Source organism: Lemur catta, chromosome 5, assembly GCF_020740605.2.
Source record: "Lemur catta isolate mLemCat1 chromosome 5, mLemCat1.pri, whole genome shotgun sequence".
In the NCBI taxonomy this organism is placed as follows: domain Eukaryota; kingdom Metazoa; phylum Chordata; class Mammalia; order Primates; family Lemuridae; genus Lemur; species Lemur catta.
The window spans coordinates 75,239,517-75,266,239 of record NC_059132.1 but is presented as its reverse complement, the minus strand read 5'-3'; the positions used below and the strand labels follow the sequence as shown (position 1 = coordinate 75,266,239).

The following is a 26,723-nucleotide window of genomic DNA, read 5'->3' as shown; positions in this document are numbered from 1 at the left end:
AAAACAGATATAACATTAAAAAGTTGTCAAAAGGGAGAAAGCATGTAAAGGTGTTTAAAGTTATACTTGGAAATATAATAGAGATTCAGTAAGTGTTAGTTTCTTCCTTGGTCAAGAAATGGGCTATGTGGGCCTCAGTTTTCTGAGGTCTAAAAAGGGGCTGTTAACACTAGCGTCACAGTATTGCTGTGAGGATCAAAGATAAAGTTTGTAGAAGAACTTTAACATATATAATTGTCATTAGCGTACATTATTTTAATTCAAACATATTTGCTTTATAGCTATGCATATATTTTGGAAAAATCTGTTATACTCAAAATATTTTTAAAACCATTTTACTAATACAAAATACTTTTGATATTAAAAGTGGAATAAAAACTACTCTATGAAGGATTTAATCAAGTTTCATGGGAACACTTAGAAATTGTACATGTTCTCTGACTTACTTTATTTAAATCTTATTTGCTAGTCAACAAAAGATTAAAACCTATGGCATAGTGCCCAAAAAGGTTGAATTTATTACTTTGAAATTGTATTTGGGAGAATGCTTAAGAAATGTGTGTGAAAGAGTTGAAGAAAATCATGTATTCAGTCAGAGAAGACTAAAGGAAAATGTTGTGTCTGTCTTTAATATTTCAAAGACTTTTGAATAAAAGTAGAAACAGACTGATTCTTGGTGTCTTCAGAAAGTAAAATCTGAGTCATGTTCTTTGAGTCAGATTTTGATGTTAAGTTGAACTTAACAATTAGAACCAGCCCACAGTAGAACAAGAGATAGTGAGTACTCCAGCCCTGGAACTGTTCCAGCGGACTGGGTAACCATCTGTGGGAGGCTCTAGAGAAGTGAGTTCTTCACCATATGAAATTCAGACATAATACCACCCAAGGTTATAAAATAGTATACCTAATTGGGGCAGTAAGGATCATCCAGACCAGTGGTTCCCAAATGTTGGTTTGTAAATCACCTGCATCAATACTGGATGAGTTTTTTTGTTTAAAAAATAAACTGTCCTCAGCTCCATCTCAGCTACTGAATCTGACTCTCTAATGTGGGTTGTAGGACCCTGTGATTCTTGCTTTCCTTGACTACCCTTTGGGAACTTCTCTGGTCTGAAAGATCCCTAGTTTGTATAGGGTGAGTCTCTGAGTCTCAGATTAATTACGGGACTTCCATAGGTTCCACAGTGAGTCCTTTTGAAACAGGCTCCTGATTGCAGTGTAGTGCTGCTGCTTCTCATCTCTGCTGCTTGTATGCTCTAATTTACCTGCAATAAAATACCCCCCATGCAGAATTTTCAAATTTGCCTTTGGAATTTTGCCCACAAATTAAAATTTGCTTCTGAATCTGGAATGTTTTTCCTCTCCCCTTCAGTATGTTCCAATATAACCTTACCACGAAAGGCCAAAGGAAGTACTTTTAGAAGTAAATAATAATTCCCAGAATTACGCAACACTTCCTTTTGCAGATAAAGAATCCAGGGCCTGAAGAAGTTAAATTGTAACCTGCAGTGACAGTATCTCCTCTAAAAGTCGTTTCCTGCCCCCCAATTCAGTGCTCTTTCTACTGTTCCTCATTAAATATTATTGTGAGTTGTTGTTATTTTTGTTTTAATATAGTCATTAACTGGAAAGTTTTCACATTAATGTCTTCTTCTTTTGGTGCTAAATCATGTACATATACAAAGTTCGAATCCACTCTTGGAATCAGACTAAGCAAGCATGTCCTAGTGATACCATCAAATATAAAGAATAGAAACACTCTCTAGAGAGTTTTGAGATAACATTGGTATAGTATTTCCTGACTCTTTGGGGATTCACTAATTTATTCAACAAATATTGATTGTGCACCTATTATGTGCAAGGCCCTACTTGGGTCTGTGATACAATAGCGAATAAAACAGACAAAAACCCCTTTTTTGTGGAACTTACATTCTAGTCAGGAGGGGATGGAGTGGAGGGGTCTGGAATGGGTTGCAATTTTAGGAAGGTTACCCAGAGAAGATCTCAGAGAGGGAAGGAAGTGAGGAAGCAAGCCATGTGGGTATGTAGGGAAGGAATGTGAAAAGGCTGTGAAGCAGAGCACGCCTAGAGTGTTTGAGGCCCAGAAAGAATGTGTATAGCAAGCAAAGTAAACAAGAGCGAAAGGAATAGGAAATCAGTAGCCTCACCTAAGGACTTTGATTTTTAATTGTGAGTGAAGTGGGAAACCACAAGAAGATTTTAAGAAGCGTGACTTTTAATAGTATCACTGAGTACGGTGCGGACACTAAAAAGGAGGGCAACGGTAGGGAGCTAGGAGACTGGTTAGGGGGTTATAGGAATAATCGAGGTGAGACATACTGGTAGCTTAGACAAGTGTAGTAATGGTCAGATTCTAGATATATTTTGAAGTTTCAGGCTATAGAATTCATTTGGATCAGAGCCATCTGATGGTGAAAAAGAGGGAGGAGTGACAGATGACTCCGTAGTTTTGGGCCTGAGCAATTCGTAGAATACAGTTGATTTTACTGAAATGAGGAAGACTTTGGAAGTACAGATTTGGAGAGAAAGATCATGGACATGTTAAATTTGTATTATATATCCAAGAATAGATGTCAAATAAGGAATTTTATGGACAGGGAAGAAATCCAGGCTGGAGGGAGGAAAGTTGTCTGTATGGTTCAGACTTTTGTTGAAATCACCTAAGAGATATGATTTTAAGTAATTACATTGTTGGATATGTGTGGTCAGTGGAAATAGTCTTATGTTACTAATCTTTTTCAGTGATATACTTTTCAATATTATATTGCAAAGAACATCTAAATATATATAATTTAAATCAAGACATCTTAAATTTTATTTGATTCTTATTAAATATTCTTTAAAACAAAATAAAAATATTATTTAAAATATTATTTAGAGACTTAGAAACATTTTGCTATACAGGCATAGTTTTTGCCATGGACTTTGTCTTACATGTACAGACATTTCTGACATAGTTTCAAGCATTTCCCTAAGATCTGAATTAGTTATTTAACTTCTGTTCTGGTTTTTTTTTTCATTCTATACCCTACTCTAAAACCCTTGATAAAAGATATTTCTCATCTATTAGCAGTTATATACTGTGTATTGATAGTTTTTCTATTCCTTTCTTTTTAAAAAATAGTAATAACAATACATTAACTGAACAAAGAAGAAAACATTAAATATAAATATAGTTAATTACCTTAAATTAGAAGTAGTCGTGATAGCTATTACTGTAAGTAATTAATACACAGAAATTATATAGAATAGTTATACATTGAAAGATTTTTCACTCTTTTTACTATAGAAATTTATATAGGATATCTTTATTTTTATATCAAAATTTAACTATAAGCACATCCAAAAATATTTTTAAAGCAGGCCTTTATATATGCAAAGAAGATTAAAATTTTATATTTTATTTTTTAATGACAGACTCTCGCTCTGTCACCCAGGCTGGAGTGCAGTGGCACAATCATAGTTGACTGTAACCTCAAACTCCTGGGCTCAAGCCATCCTCCTGCCTCAGACTCCTGAGTAGCTAGAACTACAGGTGTGTGCCACCATGCCCAGCTAATTTTTTAAGTTTCATTTTTTGTAGAGACAGGATTTCGCTATGTTCCCTAGGCTGATCGTGAACTCCTGGGCTCAAGTGATCCTCTAACCTCGGCCTCTCAAAGTACGGGATTACAGGCATGAGCCCCTGCACCTGGCCTAAAGTTGCATTTTAATCAAGTTGGCATAGTTATCCATCACCCAAAATGGGCATGTCCCATAGGTATAAACCTGTGAATCTCTATGGTGTAGATGGAGAGGAACACCATACTATAAAAACCCACCTCAAATCCTGTGAGTAATGTGAATCAATAAATCAGTGAATTTATTCTATTATTACCAAATAGTGAGAGATCGATAAGTAGAGATTGATCACTGTGTAAGTTTTGTCAAAGAGGTAAGTTTTGAGCCAATATTTGAAGTTATATGAGAGAAACCACACAAAATAATTAAACTTCAAGTTAACTACTTTTAATTGATCATGTGTGTACATATATATGTATATGAGTATTTTTAAATTTCTATGTATAAATCTTCACCCTGATCAAAAAGGATGCAAGGTAAGTATTCAAAGTGTATGTTCTGCGTATATGTATGTGTAGAAATGAAAGGACACAACTTAGTGAAGCCTGTGTTTCTCTTTATTGGCGGCAAAATGAAATATACTATGGAAATAAATATCATTAAAATGTATGATGGTATTGCCACAATATATACTTTATGATAAGAAAGAAGAAATGAAGTTCATTGTAGATTCCAAAGGGGTAAATCCTTTTTAAAATACTTGAAAAAGTGTTTAAGTAAGTCTTCTTGTATCTTTAATATATCTTAGTTTTCAACGTTTATGTGTTTCACATGTTACAAAATCCAAGTTTCCTCATTTGAGCTAGAAATGGAATGTCGAAATCCAGATCTTTCTAGCTGAAAACCTCACCTATTATTTTCTATTCACCCATTTCCAAAATGGACATAATAATTCACAAAGGTATTTAAATTGGCATAGATTTACAGAATTGAAGGCCTGCTTAAGGATGTTCTTTCACTTAAGTATTATGAGGTTATTTAAATGTTTTACAGGATTATTGTGAAAGTATAACATTTTAAATTATTCAAATGGCTTTTTAATTTTTTCCTTTATTTTTTTTTTTTATGGCTTTCTGTACAGGTGTTCCTCACTGGGGAAAAAGGTTTTTTTAAATAATCCCCTGTGTTGTTTAAAGGAACTTATATTTTTGAAGTATAATTATGTGTTTTTGTTTTTCTGTAGTGTAGCACTTTATTTCTTACCCTCCTTTGGTCTTTGTTCATAATTTTATACCAAGCCAGCTACTATTTTCTGTTGTTTGCTGTTTTTTATCTGAAATTATTTTTACATAAAGCCCTTTTAATTTATGGAAGACACTTTTCAAATGTGTAATATATCCAGCTATTAATTTTTCTCTAAATTATGCTGCTAACCTCCTAACTCTCAGATGAGTGCCTTATTAAAACCATCAAATTTTATGCGTGCCCACTAGAAAGAACGTAGAGAAAGAAAAATCATCAGTCAAAATTTCCTATTTACTCAGTAATCCAAAATGATGTTTCTGGAATAAAATTTTGGTTTCTTAACCAGTGTCTTGATGGTAGATAAGCATATAACTATTATAATAATATTTTTCTGTCAAAATCATGATATTTTTTAAGCTTTACAAAACAAAGGTGGATAGTAAACTTGATGAGACTAAATGCCTTCTGGAGAAAATGTCACTGTAATCAGCCACTTTTTGTACAGTCTTACTTTATTCAGATATGGCTGTGTGCAGATGTGGGTTTTCCTTTATGAGTTTGTAATTTGTTAAAATAATAAAAATTTCTAATTCTCTTTGATAGAGCTGGAGTGGACCAGAGAAATTGCTTGCTTTAGATGAGCTCATTGATAGTTGTGAACCAACACAAGTAAAACATATGATGCAAGTGATAGAACCCCAGTTTCAACGAGATTTTATTTCCTTACTCCCTAAAGAGGTAAGGATTATTAATTATATTCTTCACTGGGTGCTATTTGAATGTATAACTCAACAACTACCACCTTTAAACATTGTCATGCTAATTCGGTATTCAGTATTGTCAGTTTAACACTCTTAATTAGTGGTAAAGAGAGCTGTAAATTGATAAACTGCCATGACTTAATAATGTAATTGTCAGATTAAAGTATGCTTATGGACTAAGTAACTTCTTTCCACTACTTGAATAAATCATATATGAGAGTAACTATTGAGTTTCACTAATTTGTTTATTTCTTTACCAAGATTTTTTCCCAGGTTATTTGAAGCCCAACTTTTAGTTATCTTGGTATGTTCATTATTACAGTAGATTTTTTAAAAATTTTGATCTTATTAAAATAGCAATACTGTTTCCTCTTATTTTATTGTTTGTTTATCTTTTGAGACAAATTGTTTTGTGATTCTATTGAATTGTTCTCTAGTACATAGAATTTTACATGTATATCTTTTCCTCCTAATCATCCTCCCCTCACCTCCATTACACACACACACACACACACACACACACACACACTCTCTCTCTCTCTCTCTCTCTCTCTCTCTCTCTCTTCTTATACCAATTACATTCTTATAGCACTTCCTTGGGAATTATTTATGCCCATTTCTTTTTATATTTTTATGAAAACTGATACTATTTTTTATCATAGATTATGATCATATGGGCATTTTTGACTGAATAAGGCATAGTTTAAATGTAGTTCTTTTATTGATATTATAGACTTAATAGTTTCACAGTTGTCAACAAACAGAAATAATATTAAATAATCAGTATCCCCATTATTTATATTTTCATAAATTATTATGTATATGCCACTAATTCTGTCAGTTGAGAAGATAATATAAAATACTAGTATACATTGAAAGTGGCCCTGACACTTAAAATTTGAACAGAAAAGGAGTCAGTTTTTTTTAGATAATCATTCTAAATATCCTAATGACATTAAAGATAGTTCTCATAATTTCACATCAGATAAGATAATGCTTAATGTATGAAACTAAATGTAACTCCAAGGAAAAACAAAGTGAAGACAATTTCTTTTTCCGGAAGTATTTTTTCTTTAGAGTACTTTTAAAATACAATGTTGGCCCAGAAAAAAATTTTTATTCTTGCTAGCTCATTCTAAAACTGAATCCTTTGAATAGATTTGGCTTATGAAAGTGACATAAGCTCTCTTTGTTTCCAGAAGGACATTAATAATAGGAAACACTTTCATAAGTATTTGAGAGTGAATTTATTCTCCTTTGATATATTCTCTATAGTTTCTTTATTGATATCCTTATTTTAGAGGATATAAAATGCAGACTTATAGTCTAATATGTCTGCTTATCTCTAAGAATGGTGAATATTTTTGTTTTGTGTATGCTTTATTTGAATTTCCATAGTAACTTCTTAATCACAGATCCTATGATTTTAAAATCAGGAGAATATGAAACTATTTTAAAGAGTCTAAGAACTAAGCATAAATTATCAATAACAGGATAAATCTAATAAAGATTTCTTGACTTAGGGGTTCTTTTAAAGATTGCCTGAGGAAAAAGAAGTAAAACTAGATAAACTAAGGGAGAGACCTGTCTTAGTATGTCATCTATGTTTCCCTTTTTGTTTTCAATTACTAGGGAACAATTTTTCTATTTTGAAAAATGCTTTATTGTGTATGTGGAGAAATAATGGTATAGATCTAAGTACTTAAGAAAATTAACATTATCTTCTCAGAGACTAAGTATTACTATTTAAAACCTTACTACCTTCATTTCCGGAAATGGATTTGTAACATTTTTCTTATAATTCCTTTAAACAGATCTCAAAGCTCTTCACCAACACTTATTTATTAATCTCAAAAAGCTTGACCAAAATCTCACTAGTCTCACATGGGCAGCTTGTGGTAAATAGTATTATCCTTATTTTGTAAGTAAATACCAAGAAAATCATAGTGACATAGATATAGTAGATGATCTACAGCAATGGTCCCCAACCTTTTTGGCACCAGGGATGAGTTTCATGTAAGACAGTTTTTCCTTGGAGGGGACAGGGGATTGGTGGGGGTGGCAGAGAGATACGGCAGTGATGCGAATGATGGGGAGTGGCTATAAATATGCTCCCTCACTTGCTGCTCACCTCCTGCTGTTCCTAAGTTTCATGGAGGACAATTTTGCCGTGGACCTGGTCGGGGGAGTGGAGTGTAGTGGGCAGGCACAGACAAGTAGGGGTCCGTGGCCCGGGGGTTGGGGACTGCAGATCTAGAGCAAAACCTGAAATTCTTAATACAGGATTAGCCAACATTTTCTTTATTCTTTAAAAAACTTTTTTCCTTGACTAGTTCATTCCACTGAAATATAGCAATTCTGGGGAAATATTGGCTACCTTTTTAAGTACACTGTGGTTATCTTTTATTAATATATAGGTTATAGAGAAAAATTTTTAAATAGTGATTTTCATTGAAATTACAAATTTGGGCAAGGAAAAGGTAATCATCTGAAGTAGGTTTTCAATTTAAGAGCTTCTCTTTGGCAGAAGTGGTCCTTAGGAAGAATTACTAATCTGGATTTTACCTTAAACCAAATGAATAGAAAACTGCATTAGCTAAAACGTTTGACTTGTCTACAAGAAATCGGTAACACGTAACTACTATAGTTATTGTAGAGATGTAGTTCAGGACAGTGCCTACTCTGTGTTCCCCATAAAGAGCCTGTCTTTGTCAGTTCTGACTGCTGTAACAAAGTACCATAGACTGCGTAGCTTATAAACAAAAAAAATTTATTTCTCAGAGTCCTGGAGGCTAGGAAGTCCAAGATCAGCAGGCCAGCATGGTTGGGTTCTGGTGGGAGCCCTCTTCCAGGTTGTAGACCTCTGTCTTTTTGTTGTATCTTTACATGGTGAGGCATAAAGAGGGCAAGAAAGTTCTCTGGGTCCCTTTTATAAAAGCTTTCCCATTCATGAAAGCTTCAGCCTCATGACCTAATTACTTCCCAAAGGCTTTCCTTCCTAATACCATCACATGGGGGGTTAGGATTTCAACATACGAGTTTGAGGGAATACAGACATTCCATCCATTTTAGAGCCTTTCAGGACAAAACCTTGCTTCCTTTGAGAAGCTGGTATACTTCCCCATAATACATAGTAAGAATCATGTAACTATTTTTAGTATTCCATTTTTGGTTGGCAGTTTAATTCAAAACTTTGTAAGACGTTGTTGCCAGCATATTTATGTTCTACTTTTTCCTGGTTTAAACCTTCTTTTCTGATTTCCTAATTCATATTTTTCTGTTATGCTTTGTGTATTTTCTATATTACCTAGATGTTTTGATGTAACAGGCTAGATGTAAATAAACAAACATTTAATGAGTTGAAGTTCATGGTTGAGTTTTAGGGCCTTTGCTACTTCAAAGCAAAGCATGCCAGTGACCTATGGAGTTAGCACTTTGACTTTCATTAGCACCTGAGTGTTTCTATTTCTCTTTAATGCATGCAGACACTAGACTAGATGATCTCTTAATTACTATTAATGAAAGAAATTTTACCTGTGGTTTTGGGATGTGCCTTTGAAATGTAAGCTGTTCTGGATTTGTTGTTTCCTAGCCTTTAAGATCCATTGAATGTTTCTATAAATTAGCTGATTTCTACTTTAATCGGATAACTAAAGCAAAAGAATAGACTTTTTCATGTGACCATTCTCAATGTTTTGGGCATTAATTAGCTTCTCCTTTGCACAAATAGTTTTGTGCCTGATAACTTCTATGTTAAATTATAATTCCACTTAGGTTAATAATATGGTGATATCACATTACTGTTATACTGACACTAAGCAAACTTGCCTAGGCTTTCAAAATTAAGTGGCTTGTGGAGTATCCATTAAAAAGTGCAATATTGAGTATTGTTGACTATGGTTATGTCTCTTTATTTTAAATGACTCAGTTTCTATATATAATGCTGAATTATCTTCTCTGATAGACCAAAAACAATTATTTTATGAAAATTTTTTCATTGTCATTCCTCAGTAGTAGTATTAAACTAATACTAGCTGGTTGGAATACATTGTATATAGAATATTTATGGTGAACTCTTTATATATACAAAATCATTGAGAAAGCATAATTTATATTATATAATTCCTGTTTAACATCAAAAAATAATGCAAATTGTGCTTTTACTCCCTGTGTGACCGTTGGCCCTTTAAATGATAGTTTAATTCTTGTCATTTAGTTTATATGAAAACTAAACTTGATTGCTTGATTTAAACTAAATCTTGTCCTAATATTGTAATTTAAATTTTTATGTGATATATAAAGCTACTTGAATAAGCATAGTCAGAGGCTATTATTTCCCTTCTTCTTTCTTTTTCTTTTATTTATTTGAATTGACTTTACACACTGAAAAATAGATTGTTTGCAAGTATTGTAAACAAAGTTTTTAAATCGGTGGTATTACAAAAAGCTAGCTAATATACAACTCTGTGTGGCCCATCAAGAAAATCCTCATAAACAGTGTCAAGTAATTAGAACCAGTTTACTTCTTTTTTTTTTTTTAATTGCAGCTTATTATGGGGGCACAAAAGTTCAGGTGATATGTACTGCCCATGCCCCCCCCATCCCCCTGAGTCTGAGCTTCAAGTGTGTCTATTCCCCAGACAGTGCACATCGCACTCATCATGTAGGTATATGTCTGCAGAACCATTTAATAATTGTCCCCCTTTGTCATTTACAGTCAAGGGTGTAAATGTTTCAAAAGTTCATTGTGATAATAAACACAACTATTATGATATGTATCTATCAGAAATGATCTGAAGTCATACCACAAAGAATATATAGAAATCTCATATCTGACAGGTAGACATTTTGTTCCTATCTGGAGTGAATTTACATTATAGCAGAGAGAGAAAACAAGTTTAAACAACTAATAAAGTTTAAAAAAAAGAATTATTGAGTTGAGGCTGACAGAGTAAAGGCAAGAGCAGAGATAGATTTAATAAGTTTTCCTTGAAGAGGTAAAGAGTTGTGGAGTAAAGTTTGTAAAAAACCAATAGGATATGTGTTTGTTTTTAATCTGGTATATGTTTAAGATTGAAGTTGCTGCCTCTCATAATTTTAGAAATTAGAATGTGGAATTATATTACATTTATCTTTAAGTATTTCATCCTATGGAGAATAGCTAACTTATTATTTCTTTACTTTTTAAAATATACGGGTACTATACTATGGATTTTTCTTTTTCTTAGCTGGCACTTTATGTGCTTTCATTCCTGGAACCCAAAGACCTGCTACAAGCAGCTCAGACGTGTCGCTACTGGAGAATTTTGGCTGAAGACAACCTTCTCTGGAGAGAGAAATGCAAAGAAGAGGGTAAGTTCAAAATTGTGTAGAGAGTAGGTCTGTATTTTGAAAAAGCAAAGTGATTCTGAAAACATGTAGAAACATAAAAATAAGTTTTATGTACAGGTAAAGTGCTGGATAAATGAAAAAAGGGAATTTTGGCAGCTTATCACAGAATGAGTCTTCATTTACATTCACATGCTTATACTAAAATCCACAGGTTATTCCACACGTTCAGATGATCCAAATCTTGCAGCTAACCGTTTTAACAAGCACAATAACTAATAGGAAATATATCTGATTTGCTTCCTAATAGCTAGTAGAATTAATAACAAGTGAAAAAGTCAAGATGAGGATGATTTAAAGGAAATCCAAAAATTATATTATTAATTAAATACCCAAATATTCAGTATTTCCATAAATACGTATTGACCACCTCCTATGAGGTAATCATTCTTAAATGCTGGGGGTGTAGTAGTTGTGAACTGCCATTTTCTATCATGAGGTAAAGATCCAGGATACTTGATTTCTAATCCTGGACTGCCCTGTCTGGGGCTTGGATTAATCAGTGAAACCTTTCTTCTCGAGTATCTATATACATAAAGTGGGATTAATCAACCCTGCCTTACCTTCACTCATAGAATCATTTTTTTAATGACTTTTAAAAAATTGTGGTAACATATACCTAACATAAAATTTATCATTTTAACCATTTTTAAATGTACTATTCAGTGGCATTAAGTACATTCACATTGTTGTGCAACCATCACCACCATCCGTCTTCAGAACTTCATCTTCTCCAGCTGAAACTCTGTACCCATTGTTATAGCTCCCCTGTCCTCTTCCCCCCAGCTTCTGGCAACCACCCTTTTACTTTCTGTCGCTATGAATTGGACTATTCTAGGTACCTCATATAAGTGGAATCATATAATATTTGTCCTTTTGTAATTGGCTTATTTCACTTATAATGTCTTCAAGATTTATCCATGTCATAGCATGTCAGAAGTTCCTTCCTTTCAAAGGCTGAATATATTCCATTGTGTACACGCACACACGTTTTATTTATTCGTTCATCTACTGATGGACAATTGGATTGTTTCCACTTAGTTGGCTATTATAATTAATGCTGCTGTTAACTTAGATGACAGATATCTATTCAGGTCTCTACTTTTAATTCTTTTGGGTATATATCCAGAAATAGAATAGCTAAATCATATGTTAATTCTATGTTTAATTTTTTTAGGAACCACCATGCTGTTTTCCACAGCAGCTGCATCATTCGCACAAGCAGTGAATTCACATTCCAATTTCTGCACATCCTCACCAATATCTCCTAGAATCGAACTTTGAGAAAGAAATGAAATAGTGAATATAAAAATATGCCATACAGAATGCAAACTTTACATTATTGTTACGTACTGTGATAACAGTATTAGAAATTGGACAATGTCCTACATTTTAGTGGTTTTGAGCATAGAGGAAAATGAGGTACATTATAAAATGTGTAATTTTTATTATTGGTGAAGGTAATTATATTCTTGAACTTTTTATTACTTTAGGGATTGATGAACCATTGCACATCAAGAGAAGAAAAGTAATAAAACCAGGTTTCATACACAGTCCATGGAAAAGTGCATACATCAGACAGCACAGAATTGATACTAACTGGAGACGAGGAGAACTCAAATCTCCTAAGGTAACTGAACTCTTGCACAATGTAACAGAAACCATTAATCAGTGTTAGTACCTAGCATACTATTTCACTTCTTGGCAAGCTGTATAATTTGACACCTATCTTCTGTGGAAAGAAAACAATATATTTTAAAATAACTGAAAGTATAACTGACAGTATTCCTTTATTGCTAATTTCTCTAATCTGACAACTAATTGTACTTGAATAAAAGATGAGTTGGATTGAATATTTATCTTATGTAAATTAAAATCTCTGAATATCCTGTTGAATTTTATTTATCATATACACGCTATTTAAGAATTTGCTGCCTTCTCTGACCACATAGTCCAAACATGATTTTCTGAGAAGTGTCCATACTTTGGGTTTGGTGGCTTTTCTGTGTTTTATTTTTATAAATTGAAGCATAATTCTGGTTTTCTGTTTTACAACATTTCAAGTATATAAAGGATGGTAAAAATGCTTGAAATTTTTAGGTATATTTTTACAACTGGAAAAAAAACAATTTGGGGAGAAATTGTCGTACTAATATGTATACATTATGACAAGTTTTTTTTGTTTTAAGTTGAAAAAGCTGATAATTGTTACTCTTTCTAATTAGTAGGTGCTTTCTTTTGTTCTTGTGTGTCAAAATTGCAAAATATCAGAGGCATATTCTTTTGGTTTGAACAGATAAAATAGATGATTGTAAAATACATTTGTGTTTGAACTGTATTTATGAGGTCTTGACTCAGTAAAATTTTAGTAGTTGATGTTTCAAGTACAAAGAATAGAAAATGGAAACAATAAAATGTTTAATTTTTGATTCATCAGCCAGGAAGAATACTACTTCATATTTTATATAAATTTTAATCCCAGAAATAGACAACAGATTACTGTTTCTGCCTTCATTTTCCTCCTTACTAATATTTTTTAAAACATAATTTAATAACGTTTTTAATGTATACATCTTATAGGTGCTGAAAGGACATGACGATCATGTGATCACATGCTTACAGTTTTGTGGTAACCGAATAGTTAGTGGTTCTGATGACAACACTTTAAAAGTTTGGTCGGCAGTCACAGGCAAAGTAAGTTTACTTCTTTCTGTTCTTCACAAAGTCACCATTTTGTATATATCTTTGTAAGGATCAACCAGTAAAAGGCAAACAAGGATTCATTTTTGATCCTTGCTTATGTGGATAGCAAATATCAGAGCTTCTAACTTAGCCTTTTCCCTCATATTTATGAAAATCACCTTGGCATGATGATAATGATGTTTGTCACGATAGGAATGTCATTAATTTTTTTTTTTTTTCATGTAAGTAGTATGTCTGGCCAAGTGCAGGTGGCTCACACCTGTAATCCCAGCGCTTTGGGAGGCCAAGGCAGGAGTATCACTTGAGCCGAGGAAGTTCGACACCAACCTGGGCAATATAGTCAGACTCTCTACAAAAAATAAACAATTAGCCGGGCCTGGTGGTGCACACCTGTAGTCCCGACTGCTCAGGAGACTGAGGCAGGAGGATCGCTTGAGCTCAGGAGTTCAAAGCTGTAGTGAGCTATGATCATGCCACTGTACTCCAGCCTGGGTGACAGAACAAGACCCTGTTTCTTAAGTAAATAAATAAATATATATATACATACATAGTCTATCTTTGTGACTTAGATATTTTAAGATTTTTCAGATGTGCTTTATATTTTTTGACAGAATTTTTTCCACCTTGGTTAACCATCTAAGTTATATCTCATTACTTTTTAATATTTTTCAAAAAAAGGTATGATTGAGGGATATTTATTTTTTCCTTACAAACTGTTTTGGTGATAAGCTACCTATAGTTTAGAAGTTAAGTAAATCGTGTTAATTTAGAGTTATCTCAAACCCTTGTGAGATGTAAGCTAAGCAAATTCTAGGTATTTAAATGTGAGTTTGAAAAATAAAGCAGTTCTAGCATTTTTATCTGTCCAATGGAAAAACATTTTCATGAATTAAGTAACTGACCACCTAAAAAATAACAGAAGAGAGTGTGACAAAAAAATCGTCTTTTAAAGTGTCTTTTACCATGTTGCTTCTTAGGCAAGAATCTTCCAAGTCAAATGTTAAAATTTTTAAAAGCAGCTTCATATTTCTGTAGTGCGTTGGATGTATTTCAGTTTTAATGTCTGTCTTTACTTGTTTAGCAGTAGCTAGGCAGGCTCCTAACTACTGCCTTAGGGCAGATTCAAATGAAATGTGGTATGTAGCCACACCCAACACTGTTCGTGTACTTTCATTGAATCTGTTCCCGTGGAAGAAACCAAGTTGCAATTTTAGTATTATTTCATCAAAGAGGCCAGGCTAACGCTATCACATTTGCTTTTTATCATATCATATGTTTTATGTCATGTAGTTTATATTATGTATTTGCTTTCTATATACTTGTTTTCAGTTGTGTGAGCTTATGTAAGTATGTAATACTACTGAATAAACAAAGCAATATATAGTGACAGGATCATGTTATATTGATGTGCAAAAAATATTTTCTGGTGGTGCCAATCAAATTGAATCAATAATTTCACTCTAAATTTTAATGAGCTATTAAAATGTTATTTAAATCACTTTCTTTTCTACCCCAAAGTAATAATCTTAAGTGTTTTTCCAGTGTTTGAGAACATTAGTTGGACATACAGGTGGAGTATGGTCATCACAGATGAGAGACAACATCATCATTAGTGGATCTACAGATCGGACTCTCAAAGTGTGGAATGCAGAAACCGGAGAATGTATACACACCTTATATGGGCATACTTCCACTGTGCGTTGTATGCATCTGCATGAAAAAAGGTAAGGGAAAATCCCATCATGGTTGAGACTTCTTCCTCTGTTGCTTGTGAATTTGGGTCCTTTCTGTGTAGAGTTACTGAGATAGTGATAATGTACTCTTAAATTAGACTTTAATTATTAGACTGCAGATGTTTCTATTCTAAGAAAGCCATAGCGTATTGGCTTAAAATTTGAGATTGTCTTTAAATTTCTTTCCTTATTTGATAGTGCAGTTGGGCTCCTCCTTGAAACTCTCTACTCTCTAATCCTTTTTATTTTTCTGTATCTTTGATGACTCATCGTCTTCAAACAAAAATCATTTTTTTCTCTCTCTTTTTTTTGATGTTCATATTTATGCAAGTGGGACAAATTTAGTCATTTCAGGCTTCAAGGCTGTGAGTCTTTTTGATTACCTACCCACTTTACTCCCACTCCATCATATCCTCTAAATCTGGGCAAAAGCTGAGGGCTGTGGGTTTGAATTTATTCTCTCATTCTGAACTGTAGCCATAGCTTTCAAACTTGGTCTTCTTACCTTTTATATAGCTGACAGAGAGCCCTTATATAATTATGATAGTTATCACTGCCCTGTTCTTAAGTCTTTGGGAGCCTACCATTCCCTTCCAAATTAAAGAAGAAATCCTCAATCCAGTTTTCAGAATGGTTTCAGACAAACTGGACTGCTTGCATTTTTCTTCTCATTGCCTTTGCTGTTGCTTTTATCTCCTCCTGCAAAACCCTCCTGTTAAAATCCTTTCTTTCTATTGACATGTCTTCATTGTACCCCTGTTAAACAAATGTGATTTTTACTCCATTTGTCAAAAATATGTCTCTGAAATGTCCTTACGGTGAATCCACTGCAGTCTTTACCTTTAATTCTATCCGTAGAATCTTCTTTATTAAGAACCATTACATTAAGCAGATTTCACACTAGATTTGTCATATGTGCAGAAGAGTACCTTTCCATTTGTAATTTGGGTCTACTTTGAATAGTGTGCTGTACTGTTAAAATTTGGGAGATTGGTATCAAGAGACCTTGCATTTATTTCAGTTTCTATTATGTTCTGACTTAAATCTCTCAATGCTTTGATTTTCTACTTTTTCAAATGTGGAAACCATGGCATTTCTTTGTCTCTTAGGAATGACGTAAGAATACCTGAGTTTTCAGCTTTGTTTTGTAATCCAAAAATGATTGCAGTATTTGTATCCCTCTGGTTTTCAGAAGAATGTAGCTTTAATAATTGTCAGCCAAAATTTTAAGGGATTTCCATTGCTTTTATAGGTGTATGTATCTTTTAAAATCTGTATATCTTAATATTCCCATAGCCTATTGAATATTTATAAATTTAATCATTATAAGTATAAGCAACCTTTGTTTGAGGACATGTCTAAAACTGGTTAATTTTACCAGAATATATAGTGTAAAACACATATCTGTAGCTGTTTAAATTCCAAATTCTGGTTTGTTTTGTTCAATAAACTTTATTGAATTTTTTACTGAATCACAAGAAAATATATGTGTTCATAATTGAAATTTTGAAAAATGACAACCATAAAGAATAAAATTTAAATTATTCAAAATACTGCCCCATTAACATTTTATACATATACCCACGTTATTATTTTATTTCTAGAATCAAGATCTTATTGTGTATACTTAGAGCCAGCTTCTTCTTCTTTTTTAATACAATACAGTGGTTTTCAAACTCTGTCCCACAGAACCTCAAGGTACTAGAACCAAGGTCCATTGGTCAGGGAACCAAAGGGGCAGAATTCTAGGCTTCCCAATTTCCTGTTCCAATCAGAGTAACACAGTATTGTATATTTACATATCAAATTTTACATAGCATTTCTTTTGAAAACAGTTGTTTCTGCTTAAGAAAAAAAACTTTAAAACCACTGACTTCATCTATCATGTTTTCTCATATTATTAAAAATTCTAATACATTTTTTTTCCTGTTTTCCTCCTACAGAGTTGTTAGCGGTTCTCGAGATGCCACACTTAGGGTTTGGGATATTGAGACAGGCCAGTGTTTACATGTTTTGATGGGTCATGTAGCAGCAGTCCGCTGTGTTCAATATGATGGCAGGAGGGTTGTTAGTGGAGCGTATGATTTTATGGTGAAGGTGTGGGATCCAGAGACTGAGACCTGTCTACACACGTTGCAGGGGCATACTAATAGAGTCTATTCATTACAGGTAAGAGGTCTTATCTCTCCTATCCCTTAGATGCTCTACTGATGAATCATAAGATTGTCTTTCTCAGATAATCACTGTCAAATTGCTGATCCAATACAGTCCAAAAAGATGAGTCAGATTATCCTGTTGTCTATGTATACTTTAAAATTGGCATGAAGAAAGCATAAATTTCAAAATTATTTAAATGGTTTAATGGTTCAATTTTCTGTGATACATTTTTCCCTCTGAAATAACAAATATTTATCATGCAACCTTACGCTTTGGGGGTCTAAATTTTTGTTGTATTAATTAATGGTTAGATAGTCCCATAGGAGAATGACTTGGATCTTAATAAACTCCTTAGCAGAGGATTAATTTGGCCAAAAGCTGCCCCTTTACACTGATAGCTAAAAGTTGATGGACCATGTAATGGTGATTCCATCCCCATTCAAAGTGGAAGTGGGTCCTTTCTGCATAAAGCTGCTCCACTCTCCCAGGGCCACTGATTTGTTGTCATAAATAAGTAAATTTGACTAAACTGATTTTTTTTTGTTTACATTTGAACCTGATATCCTTGAATAGGTTGTCATATTTTGAGATAGTTCACTAGATTAATGGAAAGTTTAGAAAATGGATCTTGTTTTATTTCCTGAAAGGCAGCATTTTCAATTTAAAAATATATCCTATTGCTTACATAGCATATTTACCACTTACTGCTCATTAATGATCAGCAAATTAGTATATAATCTTAGTACTGACAATTCTGTTTTTAGGATATTTCTTTAATGGATACTGTCCATGTTAGGAAATACTGACATATGATAGAGATGTTTGTTAAAATAGAAAATGTGATGAATTTGAAGGAGAGGGAATTGGCTGCAACTGTTTTTATGTTTTGTGAACTTCATGAATGTAATATTCTCATTTAAATAAACCATTTGATTGAGAAAAGAGGTAGCGCCATTGTTATATATCTCTGGGAAATTGATATTTATCGGCTTTTGGTGTAGCTGGGAAGCTGCAGAAGATGTGCTGTATAGCTTGCTTTTGTTATCAAAATGCCACCTCTTCTAATTCCAGATATAATTATCTCCTGGCACATTTCCTAATTAGCATTAGGTTCTTATAAATGAAACTTTTATTTTATGTAGGTTTTTAACGGAACTTACCTTTGAACATCATGAAAGTTATCTCTAGCCCTTTTCATGCCTTAGGTGCTGATAAGCACACCCTCTATCACAAACTGAGTCATTAGTTTCAACGACTTCCTACTGGGGAGTAAAACTTAAATGGCAATCTTCACTCAGTCATCCATGGTATATCGCTAAGTGGGGCCAGATGCTCTGAAAATAATATGTTGTTCATTTAGGTGCTTTGTTTTCTTTTTAAGTTGTTTCTGAATCCAGTTTGAAGCTACTGGGCATAAAAATTGGCATTTCTGATAGAAGTGTCTGAGAACATGCACTGTACAGTTGCTTGATGACATGCACTTTATTCTAGTTGCCACTTTATTGTAGTACCTCATTTTGTTCCTGACATTACCTGTTTCCCATGCTCTGCCCCCTCCTCTATTAGGATTAAGATCAATAATTGATATGAAGAGTATCTATACTTCTATTCTAATAAACTGTGTCTATTGTAGTTTGATGGCATCCATGTGGTGAGTGGATCCCTTGATACATCAATCCGAGTCTGGGATGTGGAGACAGGGAATTGCATTCACACGTTAACAGGGCACCAGTCATTAACAAGTGGAATGGAGCTCAAAGACAATATTCTTGTCTCTGGGAATGCAGATTCTACAGTTAAAATCTGGGATATCAAAACAGGACAGTGTTTACAAACATTGCAAGGTACGTATTGGCTACCCACCTTTAATTAAGTTCATTAAAAATGAGATTGTTACTCGAGAAATATGAAGCTTTAGCATCAAAAGGAGTTAACCTCATACAAAATGCTTATTTCAGATAAGTTTATGAGCTTTTTGTTCTGATGTACAGAACTAGTCTACTCTTGAGAAAATGTTCTAAATTTTGTTTTTAATATATAAAATTGTTTAATCATTTCCTGCATGTTTATTTGACTATCTAAGCTTAAGGAACAGTGAGAAGAAAGATCTTGGCTATATCACAGAAGCAACATACTCATTATATTTTTTGAGTGACCATTTTATTTTGAATTTGTAGTCTAATTTTAAAGGGCTACGTTATTGAAAAAATGAAAGCATCCCTGATAGAATATTGCTTCAGCCTCTACTCAGCCACCTGCTTAACTGAGATGGAAAGGAATCATTGTGCCCACTGGAACAGAGAAAGAAACACGTGAAAATCACTAATTTTCACATGTGGCAAGCTGTCTTGGGTTCTGTGAGTCCTGAGATGAGGCACAACAGTGTTAGCCTCTTCATGATTAACTTTTTTTTCTTTTTTTGGTCATATAGCCCTTAGAAAGTGTTTTTTCTATGAGGCCATCTGGTGGGCAGCATTGCAGCTTTTTACTCATTGGTTTTGTCTCTTCCTCAGAGTTTTGGAATAGTGTTAATTCCGCTTTCACCTTTGACTGGTCAGTTCAAAGTGGTTGGGTAATAGATCTCTTAATGCTCATTTGTCCATCAGCAAAATACATGAAGTTGCACTATCAATATCCTTGCCAAGGAAAGCTCTCCACACAGCCAGAAAATCAAATATTTGCCTAGTAGCTAACCAAGTTTCCTGGAAGACAGAACTCTTGAAAGTTAATATTTCAGTTACAAATAGCTACCAGATTTTCTTACATCCATGCTGATCCTAAAATATTCAGGACAAAGGTAAATATGCAGCATTTCAAATGTTGCATTTATTATATATTCTAATATAGAGTCTACAAATGACATTGTAACTAACCCATGGCCATTCTTTCTAACCAGTGATTAAATTCTTTTGGTTTTTCCTAGGTCCCAACAAGCATCAGAGTGCTGTGACCTGTTTACAGTTCAACAAGAACTTTGTAATTACCAGCTCAGATGATGGAACTGTAAAACTATGGGACTTGAAAACGGGTGAATTTATTCGAAACCTAGTCACATTGGAGAGTGGGGGGAGTGGGGGAGTTGTGTGGCGGATCAGAGCCTCGAACACAAAGCTGGTGTGTGCAGTTGGGAGTCGGAATGGGACGGAAGAAACCAAGCTGCTGGTGCTGGACTTTGATGTGGACATGAAGTGAAGAGCAGAAAAGATGAATTTGTCCAAATGTGTAGACGATATACTCCCTGCCCTTCCCCCTGCAAAAAAGAAAAAAAGAAAAAGAAAAAAAAATCCCTTGTTCTCAGTGGTGCAGGATGTTGGCTTGGGGCAACAGATTGAAAAGACCTACAGACTAAGAAGGAAAAGAAGAAGAGATGACAAACCGTAACTGACAAGAGAGGCGTCTGCTGTCTCATCACATAAAAGGCTTCACTTTTGACTGAGGGCAGCTTTGCAAAATGAGACTTTCTAAATCAAACCAGGTGCAATTATTTCTTTATTTTCTTCTCCAGTGGTCATTGGGCAGTGTTAATGCTGAAACATCGTTACAATTCTGCTAGCCTGTTCTTTTACCACTGACACCTAGAAAAGAGCTGCAATAACATCAAAACAAGTACTGGTTGACTTTCTAATTAGAGAGCATCTGCAACAAAAAAGTCATTTTTCTGGAGTGGAAAAGCTAAAAAAAATTACTGTGAATTGTTTTTGTACAGTTATCATGAAAAGCTTTTTTTTTTTCTTTCTTTTTCTTTTTTTTCTTTCTTTTCTTTTTTTTTTTTGCCAACCATTGCCAATGTCAATCAATCACAGTATTAGCCTCTGTTAATCTATTTACTGTTGCTTCCATATACACTCTTCAATGCATATGTTGCTCAAAGGTGGCAAGTTGTCCTGGGTTCTGTGAGTCCTGAGATGGATTTAATTCTTGATGCTGGTGCTAGAAGTAGGTCTTCAAATATGGGATTGTTGTCCCACCCCTGTACTGTACTCCCAGTGGCCAAACTTATTTATGCTGCTAAATGAAAGAAAGAAAAAGCAAATTATTTTTTTTTATTTTTTTTCTGCTGTGACGTTTTAGTCCCAGACTGAATTCCAAATTTGCTCTAGTTTGGTTACAGAAAAAAGACTTTTTGCCACTGAAACTTGAACCATCTGTGCCTCTAAGAGGCTGAGAATGGAAGAGTTTCAGATAATAAAGAGTGAAGTTTGCCTGCAAGTAAAGAATTGAGAGTGTGTGCAAAGCTTATTTTCTTTTATCTGGGCAAAAATTAAAACACATTCCTTGGAACAGAGCTATTACCGCCTGTTCTGTGGAGAAACTTTTCTTTTTGAGGGCTGTGGTGAATGGATGAACATACATCATAAAACTGACAAAATATTTTAAAAATATATAAAACACAAAATTAAAATAAAGTTGCTGGTCAGTCTTAGTGTTTTGCAGTATTTGGGAAAACAACTGTTACAGTTTTATTGCTCTGAGTAACTGACAAAGCAGAAACTATTCAGTTTTTGTAGTAAAGGTGTCACATGCAAACAAACAAAATGAATGAAAAAGTCAAATGGTTTGCCTCATTCTCCAAGAGCCACAACTCAAGCTGAACTGTGAAAGTGGTTTAACACTGTATCCTAGGCGATCTTTTTTTCCTCCTCCTGTTTATTTTTTTTTGTTTGTTTTATTTATAGTCTGATTTAAAACAATCAGATTCAAGTTGGTTAATTTTAGTTATGTAACAACCTGACATGATGGAGGAAAACAACCTTTAAAGGGATTGTGTCTATGGTTTGATTCACTTAGAAATTTTATTTTCTTATAACTTAAGTGCAATAAAATGTGTTTTTTCATGTTAGTATGCCTGTTTCTTCCACTGAGGTAATAATACTTCATTATACATATTTGGGGTTTGTCTCCAGTATTTAAAATAGCAAAGTCTTGGTTTCTTTGCATTTCCTGGTGTGACATAGAAATCAATACTTCTAAGCCTGTTTTGTACAGCTAAAGGAAGGATCATGTGCTGCAAATGCAAATTTTATTTATCTCCTTAGACTATAAAGGAGGACACTCCACTGTGCTCATCTCTCTATCCTGCATTGGGTGTATAAGTATGAAATCTGGTTCCCTCAAAGAGTCACAAAACTTTTGGGATAATTACAACTGGAAGTCCTAGAAATAATAATAAATTCATTTAAAATTTTGACCACATATAAAGGCTTACCAGGCACTGCCCATGCATTACCTCTCAAGCTCCCACCATCCCTGAGAAATAGGTGCTATTATCTCCATTTTAAAGATGAGCAAAACTGCAGCTCAGCCTGGTTAGGTAACGTGTCAAATCAGATAACTAGCAGAACACCAGGATTCAACCCATGTTTCTAAAAACTATATTCATGCTGCCCTTTAAGAAATTGTGACATACTAAAGCAAGGTTTGGGGGGGAAATAAGGCATTTTTGTGGTACTTCTAGACTTTAGGCATTTTATTCAATAAATCTAGTATTTTAAAGGGGGGAAAATAAAGTTCATTTATGGAAACTGTAGCTCTAAATATATTTAATACCTCAAATATATATATATCCAGTTAAAAATCTTAAAAGTTAATAAAAATGGACTCTCCTTAGAAGATATATTTTTCAAATCATAAAGTATGTGTTCTTGACTCAGGGCAGCAAATCCTGGACCTCACTCCCGATGCTACTAAATCAGAATATTTGGGAGTGGGACCCAAAAACCTGCATTTAAATTAGCTCACCAGGTGGGTTATGGACACAAAAATTTGAGAACTACTGCCTTAGATACCCATCCAGTACATTTGGTTATTTGGTTTATTAGTCCACAGCAAATTTACAGGCACAAGAATGGCAGGGAAAAGTGACAGGGTAAAGGAGAAGACCGAAAACTACCTGGTTAAAAGCGAGACAAAAATCCTATTGGGCAGGCCAGGAAGTGCAAGGGGTTTAGAATACACCAGAGCATAGCCCAGTGCCATGACTACTGTTCACATTGATGACTCTGAATTGTCAAGAAAAAGCTAATTCTGTTTGGTAGTTCTTGAAACTGCTTGATTTTTCATAATACCATATAAATGAGGCTTAACTGTCATAATTGAAGGAAAATAGCAACTTTTAGAACATTATGGAATAGAATGAGTTCACAGGCTTTGCAGACAAATAAATAGACCTGAATTCAAATCTCAATTCTAATACTGTCTAGTTACTGGGACCTTCACAGCTTTCGTGACCCCATGTGTCCTCATCTTCTAAGATGTAGAGGATACCCTCCTCGGGTTATTGTAAGGATTAAATGCAATGTTATAAAGCACGTAGCACGCTGATGGCACTTAGAACTCAGTAAATGGTAGCTCCTGTTAAAATTTTAAGTAAGTAGACCCAGATAATTGTAACTTTCTATATTTGGGAATTGAATGTGTTTGTGACTCATTCAGGTCATGTAATAAAAATAGCCTACATACACAACAATTTACATTCTTTTAAGTGGAGTCACATAGATTTTCATTTGAATCTTACGGAAGCCTTGTGAGATAGACTGATACTGAGCACCTAACAGTGATTTTATATATACAGTCATCCTTCGACATCAGTGGGAGATTGGCTCCAGGACCCCTCCAGCCCCCAGGATATGAGAATTCCACAGATGCTCAAGTCTCTGATATAAACTAGCATAGTATTTGCATATAACCTACACACATCCTCCCAAATACTTTAAATCATCTCCAAATTACTTATAATACCGAATACAATGTAAATGCTATGTAAATAGTTGTTATACTATATTGTTAAGGGAATAATGACAAGGAAAAAAGTCTGTACATGTTCAGTGCAGACACAACCACTTTTTTTCAAATATTTTTAAACCTCAGTTGAATCCATGAATGCAGAACCCACAAATATGGAAGGCCAACTGTACTTGGGTGTTCATTAAATATTTTATGAATCAACTTTATCATAGTGGATCTGTTCCTGAAAGGGAAAATGTTAACCTCATTCTAAAGAAATTAAAGTATTGTATTAATAGTAAAAAAAAAAAAAGAAAAAGAAAAAAAGTTCTCTAAGGGAACCCTGTTTTGTGGCCTCCTTAATGAAGAAACTTACTAGCTTAAAATAATTGTACATTTTTAAATCTTCATAACAGATATAGGCAATCCCCATAACTAGATATTACAAGTTCCCAAAGATCAAACATTACCTGAAACTAAAGCTAAAATTAGGACACAAAAGTAATCCATAAAAGCCCATAGCAGGTGCTCAGTAAATACTTGTTGAATTGAGCAAAGGGAGTTGACTATCTCATTATTTTTTATTGGAATTATTTATAATGTTGACACTTTGAAACCCCCCTTACTGAGATTCAATTACCACAGCTATTTTATTACTTTGCAACAGCTAGTGCCTACCAAATGGTTAAGTAAATGTTCCAATCTACCTATTTAGTTTGAAAAAAGTAATTGACATTTAATTATTTGAATTATATTAACTGTTTTAAGCCATTTTCTCTACCCCATTTGAGCTAGTCTGTTATAAAATCTAATATTTCTATGGAATGATTAGAGGCGACAACCCAACGACAAAAAGACCTGTGTGTTCTTCTCTTCCCTGAAGTGGAACGGGACCAAGGGCTGCTTCCCCAGACGCCGCTGAGGCCTGGTTTTCTGAGTGCTTTTCCCTGGACACGCACTGCAGGTTGTGAACACAGGTACAGAGGTGAGGGAGAGAAGACGCCCCTGAGGGGCCTGCCTGGCTCCACTGTCGCCCGTGATGACTCCTCTGTGTTGGAACCACAAACGTGACGCGCGCTCGCTTTGCATAGCAGAAATAGGTTCACATCCCATTTCTTTCTGATTTGCTCCGTCAGGGAGAAGGAAAGTTTTTGAAATCCTTCTACTCAATCGACAGCTCCCCTCAGCCACAGCTTTTTTCATTTTTCTTCTTTTAGTCATCCCGCTCCCCCGATAAAAATCAGGATTGTAACCTATCCTCCCTCCGGTTCATCAGCCAATCAGGGATCCAACCTTGTCGTCCTTTACAGCAATTGTAGGAGAAGCTCTGATTTTGCAGAGCCACTTGTAATTTTACAAATAGTAAAAGTGGCTTAGTGTTGCTGATGAAGGAATTTGAATAAAAGCTTCTGACGCAGGCTGGTTTAACATTCCCTGCCTTACTGCATTTGGAAGATATGCATAATATCATTTTCTTAACCTATCAAAAATGAGGAATGTGCTGTATAACGGGAAGGGCTTAGTGGCTAAGGGGAGAATTCCTAATATTCCTTTTGTGGTAGATCAGTGGCCTCTGTGTCTGAAGAGAATGTTTTATGTGTGTTCACACAATGTTCCTGGAGTCCTGCATTAAGCAACCATATGGTAACTTGGAAAATTAATATACAGTTTTTATTTTTTGCCTTTTCTGCTGCCCAGGAGATAGTAAGTTAGATCCAAAGTGGCCGCACCCAGCTCCCTTTATTGAGGGTGCCTAGTCATAGCTTTGAATCACAAACAAACATACCAGGTCTGGCACTGCTGACTAACCAACATATTATCCATTCGATTAATACTGCTGATGCCCAAATGAGTGAGGTTCCTGCCAACTTCACCCCTCTGCCACCTTCTCTTTCTAGGTGGGTGAGACAAAAAAAATATCCAAAGGTAATTTCAAAGGTACTTCAGGGAAAGGAAAAGCTGCAAGGACTCAGAACGCACCTTTCCCCAAAGTGTGAAGTATAAACAAATTCTAGATCCAGTTCCTCGGAAGACTTTTATTGCTGAGACGAAAGCCTGGCGACTTCCCAATTTGTAATTGGGTATAAAAATAGCAGAGTTTCTATTTCAGATGATCTGATTCTCCCCAGGATTTTTAAGGACAAGGAACCACTGAGTGGACATTTTGATATTTCATTCTTTCCTTTGGAATATCTATGGTGGCAAAACCTATAAAGGCTATTTGTCTTTGGGCTTTGTTTTGCTTCAGCAGTCATGCTTTGCAAACAAAAATTATTTTGAAATCACATGCAAATCAAAGGTTCAAATGTAACAGACTTCAAAAATATATTGCCAATTTACCCCTTTTCCAGGAGGTTCACTAGGGGAAGGTTATTTGCAAGACTTTTTAAACTGGTGTTGCTGCAGCCCATTAAGACTTCATCAAACCCTT

The 26,723-nt window shown here is 34.5% G+C and overlaps 1 protein-coding gene across 5 annotated transcripts in view; it reads left to right on the top strand.

Annotated features, from left to right (window-relative positions):
* Positions 1-22,409, top strand: part of FBXW7 (F-box and WD repeat domain containing 7) — a 186,577-nt gene extending 164,168 nt beyond the window's left edge. For all 5 annotated transcript variants that reach the window (XM_045552117.1, XM_045552115.1, XM_045552116.1 and 2 more), the window contains 8 exons: positions 5,431-5,565; positions 10,817-10,940; positions 12,470-12,606; positions 13,557-13,670; positions 15,222-15,403; positions 17,356-17,581; positions 19,203-19,413; positions 20,493-22,409. In XM_045552117.1, coding sequence (XP_045408073.1) covers positions 5,431-5,565; positions 10,817-10,940; positions 12,470-12,606; positions 13,557-13,670; positions 15,222-15,403; positions 17,356-17,581; positions 19,203-19,413; positions 20,493-20,761 — 1,398 coding nt within the window. In that variant the 3' untranslated portion in view covers positions 20,762-22,409. The remainder of the gene's footprint in view (positions 1-5,430; positions 5,566-10,816; positions 10,941-12,469; positions 12,607-13,556; positions 13,671-15,221; positions 15,404-17,355; positions 17,582-19,202; positions 19,414-20,492) is intronic.
* The last annotated feature ends 4,314 nt before the right edge of the window (positions 22,410-26,723 follow it).